At 48.1% G+C, this 16,755-nt stretch overlaps 1 protein-coding gene across 1 annotated transcript; it reads right to left on the bottom strand.

Moving 5' to 3' along the window:
- Positions 1 to 643: 643 nt before the first annotated feature.
- LOC116825269 (putative mitochondrial transporter UCP3) lies at positions 644 to 8,413 on the bottom strand. The gene is made up of 6 exons (XM_032781142.2): positions 8,191 to 8,413; positions 6,551 to 6,761; positions 5,401 to 5,598; positions 3,884 to 3,985; positions 2,805 to 2,985; positions 644 to 752 (listed from the first exon to the last, which is right to left on the bottom strand). The coding sequence occupies exons 1-6, from the start codon at positions 8,314 to 8,316 to the stop codon at positions 653 to 655; spliced, it is 918 nt and encodes a 305-aa protein (XP_032637033.1). The 5' UTR covers positions 8,317 to 8,413; the 3' UTR covers positions 644 to 652.
- Between the last annotated feature and the right edge of the window lie 8,342 nt (positions 8,414 to 16,755).

Below are 16,755 nucleotides of genomic sequence, written 5' to 3' on the forward strand. Positions count from 1 at the left end.
GAGTTAAGCAGAAAAACCCACCTGGGTAAAGAACCCACCAGTCTTCAGAAAGCTAAGCCCAAAGTCACTTACTCTGACTACACTGGCAATTTCCTCCCTATTTGCTATCACTCATGAAGGCTGTTTACTCCTTCTGAAGGGATTCAATAAGATTAAACCTAATGGTGACCCCTGTGCTTCCCCCTCTAACTGCTCTCCATCCCCCAAAGCGTACCTTGCTCTTTATCGTCACCCTTGGATTGGGCTCCAGTTTCCTGTCCACGTGGCAGCACCTGGATCCAAAATGGTTCGAAAAGCTCAGAGGCCGTATCAAAAGCTTTACTAGAGTTTGGCTTCACTGATGGTTTTGTTTTTTCAGTCCTTTTTCGTCGCTTCAATATCTTGCATCCCTTGGGCATGTTTAAATAACGTAATGTACGTTGGCATCTCGCCTACTGTGACAAGTGGATGTTGAAAAGTCAGCTGTTGCCGGACAGTCCATCCAAAGCTGCATGTCCCACCTCAGCAGCTGGGAGCGTGCGTCCCAGTCAGAGTTCAACAGCAAGAGGCAGCTCTGCAAGCTTTGCCTGGGAGAGGAGAATCCACGGGAGCCCCCATGCTGGCCTCTGTCGTCTCATCCCAGAGACCTCCCTGGGGCTTAGGATGGAGACACCTATGGCTCCTGGGCCAGCATCATGGTGCGTTTCAGTTGCTCATAGGTGACAAACATCACCACGTTCCAGGATCCCAGCCGCAGGAACGAGGGCATGAACCTGAGAGAGGGGACAATAGACATTAAGAGATCCAACAGCGTAGAGGCTAAAGAATTTCCTTTCATCCCCGACGAGGGTACTCCATGCCCCTGGCAACCAGCAACAAGCTGTATCTCACCTGGTGGATCTCCCATCCACTAGCTCCTTTATGAGCCCTGCTATCCCTGGATTCCCCTCTGTTCTCTCCTGCCTGGCATCACACACTCCCTGCCAATCCTATTCTTTATCAGTAGCCTTGATTCCTGCCCAGCCCAACATCGCACCCACCCCTGGCTAGAAACACTGTCCTGGTTGCTCTGCGTGCACACAGTGCTCTGTAAATAGTGAGACTGAGTCAGGTGGGCTCAACCCTTTCCTGTGCTTTGCAGGCACAGCAGAATATGAAACCAGATTAATCTGTAATACTTAGCCCTGGGCTGGGCCCAGATTCGCAAAGGCAGCGAACTCCCACTGATTTCAATGGAAGTCAGGCACCACCTCTGAGCATCTGGGCCCTTAACGCTCATCAGCTGCAGATCTCAAGGTGCTTCACAGAGTTGGGTAGGTGTAATTCTCCACATTTTACACACAGGGAAGTGGAGGCACAGAGAGCTCTAGGCTCCCATGTTATAAAGGCTTCTGGGCATCTTGTGTTTTGGACAGGACCGGCTCCAGGGGTTTTGCCGCCCCAAGCAGCCGAAAAAAAAAGCCGCGATCGCGATCTGCGGCAATTCAGCAGGAGGTCCTTCGCTCCGAGCAGGAGGGACCCTCCACTGAATTGTCGCCGAATACCTGACAATGCTGCCCAGCTGCGGAGTTGCTGCCCCAAGCACCTGCTTGATAAGCTGGTACCTGGAGCTGGCCCTGGTTTTGGATGCCCGTGCTGAGAGCCTCATGCCTGCTCTGCAAAGGTATTAAGCATCCACCACAAGCCAGCTGAAGCCAAGAAGTGCTTATAGGACAGACTGACAATCTCCCGGAACAACCTTGTGGAATGAAGATAAGCTTATAGCAGACTGGATGAGGGTTGATGCCTTTGTGGGGAGGCGGGCGTTGTGTTAAAAAGGCAATGGTGTCTGTGGTACTGGGGCACTGTGTGACACTCCTCGAGGAGGACGAGGAGGATGCTAATGTCATTCCTCCGGCTGGGTGTTTGGAGCTACCCCCTGGGGAAGTGGAGTTCAGATGGGATTCTCCAAGGACGAACAGACAAAGGAAGGGTTTGAGGATAAACAGCCTAGTTACAAACAGGCTCAGGGCCATCTTCCTGATCCAGCAAGCGGACAGGACCTCTGCTCCCCGGAGGGCCCCAATACTTCAGGGAGGGTTGGGCCTACTGGGTGCTTGTTCTGAGGTAAAGCTATGATGAAATGGAAACCCCATGGGTGGAGTGTTCCAGGACTGCTCCTGCCTGAGCCCATGCGAGGGTTGGGGTGATCTCTGGTTAGCTTCTTAGCTTGTGTGCAGTTTCTTTCCTTGTTTTTAATGTGTTTTCTCTGTAGCATTTTTACCTTAAGAAAAAAATAGACATGCACAGAGAGAGCGGTGGAGTATCTATAACCGGGGCCGTCACACTGTTAAGCAGCTCTGAAGAGAAAGCAAGCAGGTCTCCTTGGGCAGGCTGGGAATAACACAGTAAAGGCAGGGAACAGCTCAGCCTGGAGATGCTCCAGGCAGAAGGGAGAGAGATGTCTGTTTCCACCCAAGAGAGGGGACAGCCAGGGGAGCCGAAGCCTGTGAGTCGACCCTTGTGAGATCACTGATGTGGAGTTGTCCTGGCCTGTGATGCTTATCGCTCTGAAAATCTCAGGCTGAAGGGCCATGTCCGAGCCACCCATTAGAGGCCGCTTTGGAAAAACTGGCCCAAAGTGACTTGCCCATGGTCACATGAGCTGGTAGCAGAGTGCGGACGAGAACCCACGTCTCCTGACTCTCAGCCCAGTGCTTTGTCACTGTCAGTCTCCTCTGTAGACTTGTTACATGAACACATGCGCTGCTCTTTGAACAGGCCACGGGCACGGTACAGGCCTGGATATAAATTTGTAGCTGTCTCAGTGCCTACGCACCACTTACCCCTTGTAAAATGCTGTGGGTCCTTCCAAGATCACCATGGTGAGCATACAGTTGAAGGCATTTCTGTACTGGCCATGGGTGGAATTCATGTATCTCGTCTTCACGACATCGACGGGCGAAGCCACCACAGTGGCGCAGAACCCAGCTCCGAAAGCAGCGATGAAATGGCAAGGAAAAGTGTCTGAGGGTGGGAAATGGGTAACAGGTTTTGGGGTAATGGAATTTTCCACTGCAAACGAGATGATTTTGCCTCTATGAGCCACTTGCAATTAGTCATCAGTGCCATGCCCAGCTAGAACACATTCCATCCAAGGACCGCAGTTCAGTCTACAGACATCAGTAAACTGACCCTCTCCCCAGGAGATTGGTAAGTATGTCCATTCTCCACATGGAGGAAACTGAGGCACAGGAGGTTTCACAGTAACTTTGGGACACACACCTGGAGGCTCTTTGGGCCTGATTTTCAAAGCTACAGAGCCAGCTGTAACGCCAGCTGAAGTCCATGAGAGCTGTGAGGTCTCAGCACCCCTGAAAATCAGGCCCAAGATGCTCAAAGCTGGATGCCCCAAAACTGAAGGACATAAAATCCGCAAGCTCTTCTGAAAGTTTGGGCCTAAGCACCAGGTTCCCAAAGGGATTTGGGCACCTAGTGGGATTGTCTAAAGTGTGTAGGCACCTAACTCCCAGTGGGAGTTTTTGGAAATCCAACCAGGTGCCCATCTGTACCTTTAGGTGCCTGAATCCCTTTGGAAATCTGTCCCTAAGTGACTTGCCCAAGGTCATGCAGGGAGTCTGTGGCAGAGCTTCAAATAGATCTTAGGTCTTCTAAGGTCTAGTGCTCTGTACTAGACCATCCTTACCACCATGCTACTGAAACCTCCAGCTGACGTCTGAAGCAGCATGGGCAGCTGGCTCCAGCCCTCTTTGCTAAAGGGAGCATCACCCATTGTGGAAGGCCATTGGGGAGGAGAAGCAATGGAGAGGGCTCAGAGAGACAGAGCTCTAACCACAGGCTCCCCAGACAGGAAGGACGAAGGAAGGCCACCCTCACTCACTCAAGGCCCTGGTTCCCCCCTCACCTGTCATTAGGTGGTATTTCAGCAGCATCTCCTTGAGGAGGTCATAGGTAACCATCTCTCCGCAGTTCACGATGGCGTTGCGGGTGATGTTGGGTAATGTCCCTGAGGCAGAAGATGCAAAGGACGAATGGTTTAGAGAGTGATTCTGGCCATGTGAGCTCACACTGCTCTGCTGAAAGCAGAGTAGGGCAGGTGGTGACTATGACTATTATTATTAATTGTGTTCATTATCCCTGTGCCTACAGGAGCTCTGCCAGGTAGCAGGAGTTCTGTCATACCAGGATTTTAAGGGATAATAAGAATAATTTACGTGGCATTATTTATCCACAGCGGTCAAAGCATTTTACAAAAGTGGCCAAGACTCATTATTTCCATTATACAGCAGCAGAGAGAGAAGCCCAGAGTTGCACAGCAATTCAATGGCAGAGCAAGCAATGGTTCCTGAGAGTCCTGCGACTCAGTCCTGGGCTCGGATAGTTCAATCACAATTCTATCTTGAGCACACAAGGAAACAGGGAGCGAGTAAGTGACAAAGCAAATCTGTTTATTGCAGGCCTTTGGGCTTGCCATGAACCTTACTTCTGTGATGCAAGAGGAAAAAGGACATTCGATCTTGCCCTGGATGGGATGTGCCCCCAAACCCTTGCAGGTGAGTGCTGACATAAAATCATCATTAGCGTCACCATTGTTAATGATTTAATCTCTGATCATTTGGGCAGAAGCATCCCACTGTTCTGGGGTTGTGAGCAGGGCCTGCATAGAACACCCCACTTTCCTTCTTCTGACCAACCAGCCCCCTCATTTGGGTGGGAGGTGGCATTTTGGTTTGTTTTGCTCTGGTCTGTGATTTGTTGTGATCCGCCCTTTGGGGGTCTAACAGTCAGTGTGTTTGTCAGGTCTTATGCTACAATGAGCCAGTCTGGGAAATGCGTCCCTCTCTCCTGTCTCATCTTAAAAATACTACCCGGTGGTATAAAATCCTGCAGTGGCAGCAGATTGTAGGTGAAAGTCCCATCCTGTGCTGAGGCAGGGTGAGGGCTAGGTACCAATCAGGTCCTATTTTAAGCCCTCTTAGGGCTACCCTAACGTGCAACAGGGGCAGCCAGCCCAAGGATAGAGGAGCAGGCCTCCTCCCCACTGTGCTGGAGCAGAAATGGGGATCTGGGAAGCAGGGAAGGGAATGCCATCTGATCACATGGACCTGCTGCCAGAGCTGTTGCATGGCCACTTTAAAACCAGCTGGCCCTGTCCTCCAGGGATATCTGCAGAACCCAAGGGGCCAGGGCTGAATTCTGTTAGCTGGGCTTGCTCTGTTCACCTTAATCTACTGAATACTAAGGGCCATAGGAATTAGGGGCCTAAATACTTTTGAGGAGCTGGGCCCATATTCTTAACTGGTGTAATCTGGCGTAGCTCTGTTGACTTCCATAGACTGACCACAGTGGAGCTACCTCGATTTACACCAGCGGGCAATTGGTCTGGGAGGCTCTCTCGCTCCACACAGGTAAATCCTGTACCTTTCCAGAGGCCTCTGACCCCTTCCTCCTTGGCGATCGTTTTATAGGCATCCACAGTCCCGTTGTATTTCTTGGTTCCATCCATCAGCCTCACGTGGGCTTGGAATCGCACCTTGACCACGTCGGTCGGCTGGGCACACGTGACTGCCATGGCTCCGGTGGTGCAGCCCGCCAGCAACCGGGTGAGAACGCCGGCATCTGAATGGGAGCGAATAAACTGGGTAGCAAGCTCTGGGTCTGTTGCTAGGATCGACAGCTAGGTGGCAACGCACAGAGCTGAGTTTTTCTCAGCCTCCCTACTAAATCAGTGTGCCTTTCACCTCCCTTGCTAGGACTGGCCATGAGCACATCCCCTCCACCCAGCGCTGAGCCCACAGGTGATGGCTGACTCCGTGCATGGCCTTGGGGAAGTCACTTAGCCTAACTTTGCAGGTGGCCTCTAATTTGGGGGTTGGCCTCAGTTTTCTGGATGCCCAACTTTAAACTCTCCTGGTCTGGTTTTTAGAGGTGCTGAGCAGCACTGGAGATAGCTACCATCAGGAGGCTGTGAATAGGGTCAGAGAAGACCCTGCTCACCTTGTCCCACTAAATCCTTCCTTTGCACCCCGCCAACACTGACCTAGGCCCCCCTGTACTAATCCAGCTGCAGACTCTGGCTCCAAAGAGAGGGAACTGCCTGGCACACGTTTGGTTCTAAAATGTAGTTTTTAAATTGGAAGGACCAAGCTCTTTAAACCTGGCCTGGGTTTTTGGGCCTGCCATTGTTTGATCAGGCAGGGATGTCAACAAGACATCGAGGTATCTGATCACGCCCCAAAGTGAGTGGTCAAACATCTAGGTTAGCTACTCTCAGGGCACTGCAGGACCTGGGAGACTGGGATCCTACATGTAGCGCGTTTACCCCATTCATAATTTGGGATCTCAGGTTATTCAGCTCACTCTAAAGACTGGTTGACTTTAATTTTTTTTTTTTAAGTGGCAACATCTAGGATAATGGGCCAGAGCCTCAGCCGGTGTGAATCAGGATAGCTCCATTAGTGTAGTTCATCGACTTCCATGAGCTGATTCACACCAGCTGAGGATGCGGCCTGACGTTCTGAAATAGAGGTTGAGAACATGGCCCCTGGAAGCGTGTGGTGCCAGTACTCACTCTCCGATCCCGTGGAGGTGTAGAATTGTTTCACGGAGTCGTACAGCCCGATACGAATGGAAGCAAAGCTCATCTGACGCTGGAGACCAGCCACCAGGCCATTGTACAGGCTCGTGGGACCTTCTGTCCTCACTATGGTGGTGATTGTGCCAAAGACGCCCTTATAATGGATGGTCTTCACGCTCTTGGTAGGCTTGGACTCTCCCTGGATCTTCAAGATGGACAGACAGACATCATTTATTAATAGATGGCAATTCTCCTCTAGTGCAGCCAGCTAGAGCCTGCTCCTGAAACCTTTATTCATGTGAGGAGTTCAAGTAAAGTCACACATGAGGAGGGGTTTGCAGAGATGGGCCCTTAGCTAAGAGAGTTCATGAACTATAAGCTCAGTTCAAGGTGCTTTGGGGCAAGTACTGAGCTAGGAATTAAATTGTCATTTCTATGTGCAGTCAACCTGCAGTTGTGGTTTTGGTCGGTGAACTAGTTGCAAGACTATAATTGTCATACATTTACACATCAGCGTCCATCCAGCTGGATACCAAAGCACTTTACAAAAGACTGTGCAAGCTATATACCATCTTCATCTCTTTGCTCACCGCTGAAATGCAGCCATCTCTGGGGTAGAGTGTGGCAGCTGTTTATCAGTCTACAGCAAAATTATAGGCCAGATCAAGTCAGGAACTGAAGAGGATTACTATATCCAGCTGAAACTGGTAGAGCAGGTAAGTAGCCTAGATGTAATGATCAATGATGGAATTTGGCCAGAATGCCAGAGTGATAGTGGGAGGCTAAATTCATTCATGTTCATAAAGTGCTTAGAGATCAGATAGAAAATGCTCTCCAGTATCAATGCAAAGTGGGTGAAATTTATCCTGGAGCAGGCGGTCAGCACAAGGCCTAGGTACCATTTCAGATCCACTTTGAGGGCTTGGGGTGGATCCTCAGCTGGGTAAACTCTCAGAGCCTCGTTGACTTCCAAGTGACACTTTACCCCAGCTGAGGTTCTGGCCTCTCATGTGGTCCCTAGCTCGTGTGCTGGGGCCTCTGCACAGGGTGGATTTCACTCAGAACTATAATCAAGTCATGTCTGTAAAAAAAAGTGATGCCTGATTTCCATTATTCACATTACAGCAAAAAAACAACCTGGACTTGCTGAGAAGAATACTACTGAGACATCTCTAGGCACCCGCAGATCTGCAGGGTACACAACAAACGTCATCTGAAATCAAACCAGGTATGTTAGAGCCTGATCCAACTCCTGCTGATGTCTTTACGTTAACTTTTAATGAGAGTTGGATTGACCCTTAAAGTTAACAGAGGGGAGGAAAAAAGACCTAGTCTGTTTCTCAGCAAGTGCTAGATTTGTCCAATGATTTAATTTAAAATGTCTTTCACTCAATTTGAGAGACCATGTGGGTCAGAGGACTGGGACTTGGAGTGGGACTTGGGAGTGCTCGATTCTGTGCCCAGCTCTGCTGCTGCCCTGCTACGTGACTCTGAACAAAACTCTTTGTCTTGACTATTTTGACTGTTGTCTCTCTGGAGCAGGGACTGTCTCCCACTATGTGTCTATACGTTGTGCCTGGCACAGCTGAGTCCTGGAATCCTTGTACTATAGTAATACCAACAAGAACGTTTACCTGCAGTCTGACTTTCGCAGTGTCCAGAGGGAAGGTGCAGAGATCTGCTATGCAGGCTGCCATCCCAGCACTCAGGAACTTAACAGTAGCAGTTGGAGGGATGTCAGTGGGCTTCAGTCCAACCATTGGTTCCCTGGGTTAGCAGGAATCACAGTTCAGCAAATAGATTCTCCTCTGGAAGCAGCGTTCAATCAGGAAGCAATGGATCGGCAGTGATATTCTCCTTGGAAGATACGAATGAAGCTGTAAATTTATTAGGGCTGTTAAACGATTAAAAAGATTAATTGTGAAATTAAAAAAAATATTGATTAATGGCAGTTTAATCACACTGTTAAACAATAATAGGATACCATTTATTTAAATATTTGGATGTTTCTACATCTTCAAATATATTCATTTAAATTACAATGCAGAATACAAAGTGTACAGAATGGAATGGTGTCCAAAGCATGAAGGGGCATACGAATGATTAGCATATCTGGTCTGGCACATAAATATCTTGCAACGCCAGCTACAAAAGTGCCATGTGAAAATCTGTTCTCACTTTCAGGTGACATTGTAAATAAGAAGTGGGCAGCATTATCTCCCATAAATGTAAACAAACTTGTGTGTCTTAGCGATTGGCTGGACAAGAAGTAGGACTGAGTGGAATTGTAGGCTCTGAAGTTTTACATTATTTTGCTTTGAGTACAGTTGTATAACAAAAAAAATTTCTACATTTGTAAGTTCAACTTTCATGATAATGAGATTGCACTACAGCACTTGTATGAGGTGAGTTGAAAAATGCTGTTTCTTCTGTTTATCATTTTTAGAATGCAAATATTTGTAATTAGAATAATATAAAGTGAGCACTGTACACTTTGTATTGTGTGTTGGAACTGAAATCAATATATTTGAAAATGTAGCAAAACCACCAAAAATATTTATAAAAAATGTTAGTTGGTATTCGGCCCTTGTTTAACAGTGTGATTAAAACTGATTAATGGTGATTGTTTTTAATCATGATCAATTTTTTTAATCAAGTTAATTTGTTTTGAGTTAATCACTTGAGTTAACTGTAGTTAATTGACAGCCCTAAAACATATATAATGCCTCTCTGGGTCTCAGTCAAATGGATAATAGATGGACAAGGAGAGAAAATATTTTACACTCATTTATTTATTTAACAATGACTGATCATCACTTAGCTCTGCATTTGAGGGGAGTGTCCTTTGGAGTTTTCCAACTCAGCTACCTACACACTGGATGGAGTTGGCTGAGTTATGAGAGGAGGGATAGCTCAGTGGCTTGAGTCTTAGTCTGCTAAACCCAGGGTTGTGAGCTCAATCCTTGAGGGGACTATTGAGGGATTGGGGTAAAAAAAAGACAAATAGTTGGGGATTAGTCCTGCTTTGAGGAGGGGGTTGGACTAGATGATCTCCTAAGGTCCCTTCCAACCCTGATGTTCTAAATCCCAGATATTATTGATCTTAGGGATGTTTGTGGCCCCTGTGGTATCTGAGCACCTCACAATCTTGATTGTATTTATCTCACAGCCCAACATACCTGTGAGGTGGGGCAGGGCTATTAACCCTATTGTGCTAATATGGAACTGAGGCACAGAGAGGCTAGGTGACAGAGGTCACCCAATGAAATTAACAGGCAGCAGGTTAAAACAAACATAAGGAAGTACTTCACACAACGCACAGTCAACCTGTGGAACTTGTTGCCTGGGGATGTTGTGAAGGCCAAAAGTACAACAGGGTTCTAAAAACAATTAGAGAAGTTCCTGGAGGATAGGTCCATCAATGGCTATAAGCCAAGATGGTCCAGTATGCACCCCCCGTGCTCTGGGTGTCCCTAAGCCTCTGACTGCCAGAGGCTGGGACTAGACAATGGAGGATGAATCACTTAATAATTGCTTTGTTCTGTTCATTCCCTCTAAAGCACCTGGTATTGGCCACAGTTGGAAGACAGGATGCTGGGCTAGATGGACCATTGGTCTGATCCAGTATGGCTGCTCTTATGTTCTTATGAAGCCAATGGGACTGCTTGTGGGAACAGGTCCCCGTCCGCATTGGCAGTACCAGCTTGTTTTTATAACCACCCAGGCTATGACCCCCTCATCTGACCTGGTTACTGCACCTACTCTTGCTCTTAGCCCTCTGGAGAGCCAGAGAAATCCTGCTCCAGATGATCCACTGGTGGAAGCAGACGCAGCACTGGTGATGCTCAGCGGCAGGCCGGAGCAATGAGATGTGAAGACTAGTGTGGGTGTGGCCAAAGCCAATGATGCACTCACTCCAAACGGGACAGACAGCACGAGGTTCTCACCCCTGGGTGCTCGGAGGGCTGAGGCACCGTGTTTGGGGGTGACAGAAAGCGAGCTGCATGAAGTACAAACTCTAAGCCAGCCTCTGCTCTGCACCTGGTCGAAAGCCCCTTCAAATCAATGGGCATCTCTGCATTGCCTTCAGTGGGTTTTGGAACAGGCCCTTTCTGCAGTGGGGCTGCTGAGATGTAAATGGGGGCACTTATTTAGTCAGACTTCACGCAGGCAACACTCTCTTGGGCACGAGAGCAGCACTGGCACCTAGGCAGCTAGATCCTGATGGCAATGGGGGAGGAATGAGGAGGCAGAGCAAGGACTGCAGGGTTCAGCCCACTCATAATAACCCACAACAACATTGAACGCTTCGCCTTACCTTTACGATGCAGCTGGCTGAGCGCACTCCGTTCCTTGCATCCTCTGTGAGCTGAGGGTCTTGGCTTCCTATTTATATATCCCTCGGGAGCTGCACTCTTAGCTGAATGGCAGAGGATAAGGACAGAGATCATTTAACATCAACGAGTTCACGAGCACCAGCCTCTCTCCCTCCCTCCGGTGTTTTAAAATAGAGCAGAGAGGACAAGTCATGAGACCCTGGTGTTTTTCAGGAAGCCTCACACTGTCACATTAGTTCTGGACAATGCAACAATGGATGGTGGGAGCCCTCGTGTTCTAGTGCACGGTTAGTCTAGGCAAGGCTAAAGTGAGAGACGTGATGGGGAAAGTGGTCTGGAGGGGTCACAAGCAAGTGAAGAAAGCAGCACACTAGAGAGATACGGTATATTTTGAAAAGCTCATGTACTCACTTGCTGCCCAGCCATCTCGTGTCATGTTCAGGTGGGCTGTCTAGTGTAGACTGTCTTTACCAAGGATGATTTTTGTGGTGAAAACCCTTGGCTGGGACTCAGAAAATTGGCATTCAATTCTGCTTCAGCACAGCCTCTGTGTGTGTGAGACCTTGGGCAAGTCACTGCAGCCCCGTCCCGCAAAGGTATGTAGGCTTCTTTCCACTGAAATTAGGGGAACGGGGAGCCTAAATACCTTTGTGGGTCTTGGCGTTAGCCTCTCTGTGCCTCACTTCCCCTATCTGTGTAATGGGGATAATAACTTCCCTTCCCTTGCAGTGAAGCATGGCTCCGCCTCGCTCTCAGGGGTGGGTAAGCAGCACTTGCCCTGCTCCTGGACTAGTGCAGTCACAGCTCCCCTGCTTGTGTCAGTCTGTAACCACACTGTGCAGTGGTGTTGTGAGTACCAGCTTGTTACTGGCTGTGAGGTGCTCACACACTCAGGTGTGGGCTGTATAAGAACATAGTGTAATTAGGTCCATTAGGAAGCTGAGTTAGTGGAATAGGCAGGGTGTATGGATCTAATTTATACCCCCTTATGCATCACTACTGAATTTGGCCCCTTGTCTTTTCCTGGGCAGAGAGCACCTCATGTGCTAGTTGTGCTAAGCAGAATACAATGTTGCTGCCAGTTAAAAATAGCAGGAAAACATTTCTATAACTTTAATTTTTGGACCTCTAGATTTGGGGCCCAAAGTGAGTCGCAAGTATCTGCTAGCAGGCAGCTCTGTTAACCTCAAGCTTCCAAAAATCATGAGTGAGGCCCCAGAAATCACAAGATAGGTTTAAAATCATGAGATTAAAAAAAATGTGATGTGGTTTTTATTTCCCTCTGGTTTTCAAGCCTTTAGAATGCATTTGTGTCACATTTCCAAGTTCTCTCTGCAAGCATCAAGGCTAGAACGTTGCCTTTTCTTTTAAATGATGGCTGAGGTTTTTATACAATCACATGATTCCAGGAGTTGGGGCTTTAAAGAAAACACCAAATAGTGTGAGATTCATGATAAAACCATGAGAGTTATCAACACCTTTTTAGGCTACAAATTCTGGTTTTGTGTATAATGCCCAACCACCCCTTCTTGCCCCCCAAAAGTGAGGTTGCCAAACCTAATATTATTAGACATCTGATGCCATTAAAAAAAAACCAACAATAAAACATTTTTGTTTTGGTTTAAACTTCCTTCTGCTAACTTTGTGGAGGAAACATTGCAGCCTTGTGGTAGTGCATGAAACCCAAGAAGGGAAACTAGCAACCAAAGTGAAACTGGCCTGCCTCGTTTCTCTGCCTGAGGTGAATGAAACACAAATGGTAGACAAACAGCACAGCTTCTGATTCTGACAAACCTGAGGATTCAGCAGGGAGCTGGGGGTGGGTGTGTGGGTGTGAGAGAGAGAGAACAAATTGGGATACATTGGCCACAAATAAGTTGAAGTTGGCAATTAGATGGTTTCTAACCATCAGAGGAGTCAGGTGCTGGAACAGCCCCCACCCCCAATAGTAGCAGTGTGGGACAAACAACCAAACTCGTTTTAAGGTGGCACTTGATCAGTCTATGACTTGGATGATATGATGGGATTGCCCACGATAGCTTAGATTGGACTCTGTGACTCAGGCGGCTCCTTCCAGTCCTACGTCCCTGTGTAAACTAGTGTAGCGCACAGTCTCTGGTGGCAATAATGTACAATGTGGCTGTTTCGGCTTTGCAAACCTTGGTGGGTTTGGGTTTATGTGAACTCTTGTGAATTTAACTCTCTGGTGACCACAGCTGGCTCGGCGCCTGAGTTGGAACTTCTACGTTGCATCTCTACGTCCACAGTGTGAAACCAGAGCGGCCTGACTGGGCTGGGGTAGCCTCTAATGGTATGAAAATAGATACTTTCATAGCAAGCGAGTCTGGAGTTCAGCAAGGACTCACCCCAGCAACTGTTTCAGCTATTTGCAGAAGCTGTTTCTGTGAAGTGACCTAAGAAGCCAACTGATGACGTACTATTTGAAATGGACCAAGTGACCCCAACTCACAAAGGTGGGGGGGGGGGGCGAGAAACCACAAAGGCTGCAAGTGTCAACAGGACCATGTGTGACTGTTCACACCAGTCACCTGCTCTCCTGGCCTGGGGAGGGGACAACTGGGGACACTTCAGCTTCTAGCCAAAACACTGCAGGTAACTTAAAGGAACATAACTACTGCATCCCTGGGGCCATACAGCATTCCATATAATGCTAATGCAGCTCAGCTGCCCCTGCCTTGGTTTCCACATCTGTAAAATGGGAACATGCTTTGCGTTCTGCTGCTGAAAAGTGCTATGAGAGCTAGGTGTTGTTATTCCCCTATGCGTGCTGTGAAATTAACTGAAGCACATCTGGACACTGACGTAGCAGGTGAGCACACAGTACAGGGGAAGGGTGGTCTTGTGCCTAAAGCACAGAGGAGAGCATCAGGAGAGCTCAGTTCTAAGCCTGGGTCTGCTGCTGACTTGCTATGTGATGATAGGTGAGTTGTGTTCATCCATCTGTGCCTCAGTTTCTCTATTTTTAAATTGGGGAGAATAATACTTGCTCACCTCACAGTGTGAGATTAAATTCACTGATGTTTGTAAAGCACTTTGATGGCAGTTGCTCTAGACAAACGGGTTAGGGTACATCTGAACCACTGCCCTAGGATGTATTTATTATTTGTTGCTCATCACTACAATACAAGAAGGAAAGTCACGCTCTGCCCCAAGAACTTACAGTCCAGAAGCCAGACACATAGTATTCTAAATAGAAAAATGGCCTCTATGTTCTGGGGCAGGGACAGTTCTTTTATGTTTGTACAGCACCTAGCACTCTGGGCACTATCAATAACGAATACTAAAGTAAAGAAGATTCACTGGGAAATCCAAGGGTGCAGATAACATGGAGTTTGATTTCTCCCTCTTTCCTGAAATGGTAATCAATTCACCACCTCTAGTTACTAGAGAGAATCAGAATTGCATAATTGTGAGTCAATGCCCAAATAGAGATTCTCCTTTATGTCAAGGGGTAGGGGGCCTATGCTTTAGGAGGAGGAACTGGGTTCCATCCCTGCTGTTGCTGCAACACGCCAATTTGCCATGGCGTGTAGCTTAAGGGCACTGATGAAGCTCAGTCATAGGTGACGATTAATTTCTTAGAATGCTGTTAGCAGCTGACCAGGCAGTCATGCACCTATTTGCTCCTTTCATTGGTGCAAGAGGTTGAGGAATGGAGCTAAGAGCTAAACCCAGAGAAAGCAGACATGACAGACCACTTTGCCTCCCAATGGGGAGAAGAGGCAGGGAAGCAAAGGAAATGGATGGCAAGACCAAACTGTCAGTGGGCCGGGGCAGCAGAAGGGAACTAGTAGTCTTGTGCCTGTGGTGACACAGACATTCAGCATGAAACCCACATGTCAAAGTCTGGCCACCTGTCCCTGTCCTAGGCTAACCCTGCTGTTTATTTATGGGAGGCTGCTCTGGGAGCAATTTCCCACATGGATGTGGTCAGATTTCAGCTGCTGGGTTCACTCCAGGGGAAGAACCACTATGATGTAATGTTCTCTCTGACCCCATGTGTGGCCAGCTGTGCCAATCAGAAGGGTGGGGGAGGGGCAGGCTATAAGAGCATGCTCCTCTGCTGATTTCCAGCCTTGGTGGTGTATTCTCCCCAGGGCTACTGTTTGAGAAAAATTAGTCTGTCTACCAAGGGCTCAGCTGGTTGGAAGAACAAAGAGTGGGGACTCTGGTGGTTACTGCTCAGTGGGGGAAACTGGTCTGAGAGGGAGTCCCTGTTTGCTGCTGCGGGCAGGGTGCCAGGCACTGAGAAGTCCCCGCTGCCCAGGCTCTGTTCAAATGAAGATGATGGAGGGACAAGAAAACCCTTGCTAGTCTCCGACCTGCCAAGGGCTCCTTGCCGGGGAGATTGAGGCCAGGAAAAAATACACTCCTCTCCCTCTGCCCATTCAAACAGGAGGTCATGCTACAGGAGACTGGCCCCAGGCTTCCATTCAGGTGGATGGGAGAGGCAGCTTCTTCCTATGGCTTTGCTGCAGCATAGCTCGATGCCAATGCATACTGCTGATTTAGTACGACAAGCCCCGGAGAATCATCCAGGAAATCAGACAGATGGCACACATGTGAAACCTGATTGAGAAGAGTGCTTTTTATTCAGACAGCTTAACGTTTACACTGCTGTGCTGTTAACACCTACCACTCACATGCTGGAGAAGCATTAGGGAGAAAATCTGTCATTGTAAGAGTCAACACCCCAAAAAAACTAGCAGGGAAAGACCCTGCCACATGTGTGTGTATGGTGGGAAACGGACTTTCTGGCTCTCTTTATCCCCCTCAAGGGCATTAATCCATTTATTTCCCTTTGCAGCGCACATTTAATAGGGGTTGTCTGCTTTCGTGTTGCAGAAAGCCTGAGTCCCATTTGTGCCTGACACCCTCATCTCAGCCTAATGAGCGCACACAGAGCTTTTCCTGATAAACGCTGACCACACTTCGGCCCTTGGCATCCCCAACAGTAGTGCATGCAATGGTTGTCAAACAATTACATGCTGCCTCCAGTGCTCTCTTCTGCTGAATGTATTTCAGTGAATTTAGCTCAGGCAAGCAACAGGAACTGCTTGCTCTACAGGTTACAGCAGATGATACAAAGAGGAGGAATGTTTGTCACTGGCTACAGCAACACAGCTGTCCTTGCACACACAGTCAGCCTTCCTCTGGTCCTTTGCTCAGTGATGGTGCTCCCTGTTCCAACTGGTATTTAGCAGCCTCTCAGGACACACTCTGCCAAGATTTGTCCAGCCAGCAGCTATTGACTTGCTAGGTTCAGGATATTTAGTTCAAGGTAAGGAACATCATGTGTTTACAGAACTCCAAGATGCTCCATGTTGATTATTCACCTGTGTCCACAACAGCACTAAAGACATCCAAAAATGTTAACACAATTGCACCAAGCATGTTGTGTGAATGGGATGCAGTGACTCAGCAGGTTCAGATCTCCATGTACAATGTAGCCCAGGTTTTCCTGGTGTTGCCCGTGTTACTGGAGCTGGGCAAGAAGCTGTTGCTCTTATGAAGGAGGAGAGGGTTGTGTGTATCAGAGATATTTACACACCTGTGCTAGCTCTCTACTTCAACATTCATTGTGGCTGATAATCTGTAAAATGGAAGTGTTTGTCGGACAGGGGATTGGAATGGTTGGGACTTGGAATCCATTTTATGAAGGACCATGGCAAGGCTGGCTCAGAGTAGAAAGGCCAACCTGATGTCTTTAAGGTTCTGGGCTTAAAGGCACAATCCTGCACCACTGAAATCAATGGGCGTTTTATCACTGACTCCATTGGGAGCAGGATCAGGCTTTTAACATTTTTAACATGTGAACAATAACAATTCTAAAATAACATC

Source organism: Chelonoidis abingdonii, chromosome 1, assembly GCF_003597395.2.
Source record: "Chelonoidis abingdonii isolate Lonesome George chromosome 1, CheloAbing_2.0, whole genome shotgun sequence".
Lineage (NCBI taxonomy): Eukaryota > Metazoa > Chordata > Testudines > Testudinidae > Chelonoidis > Chelonoidis abingdonii.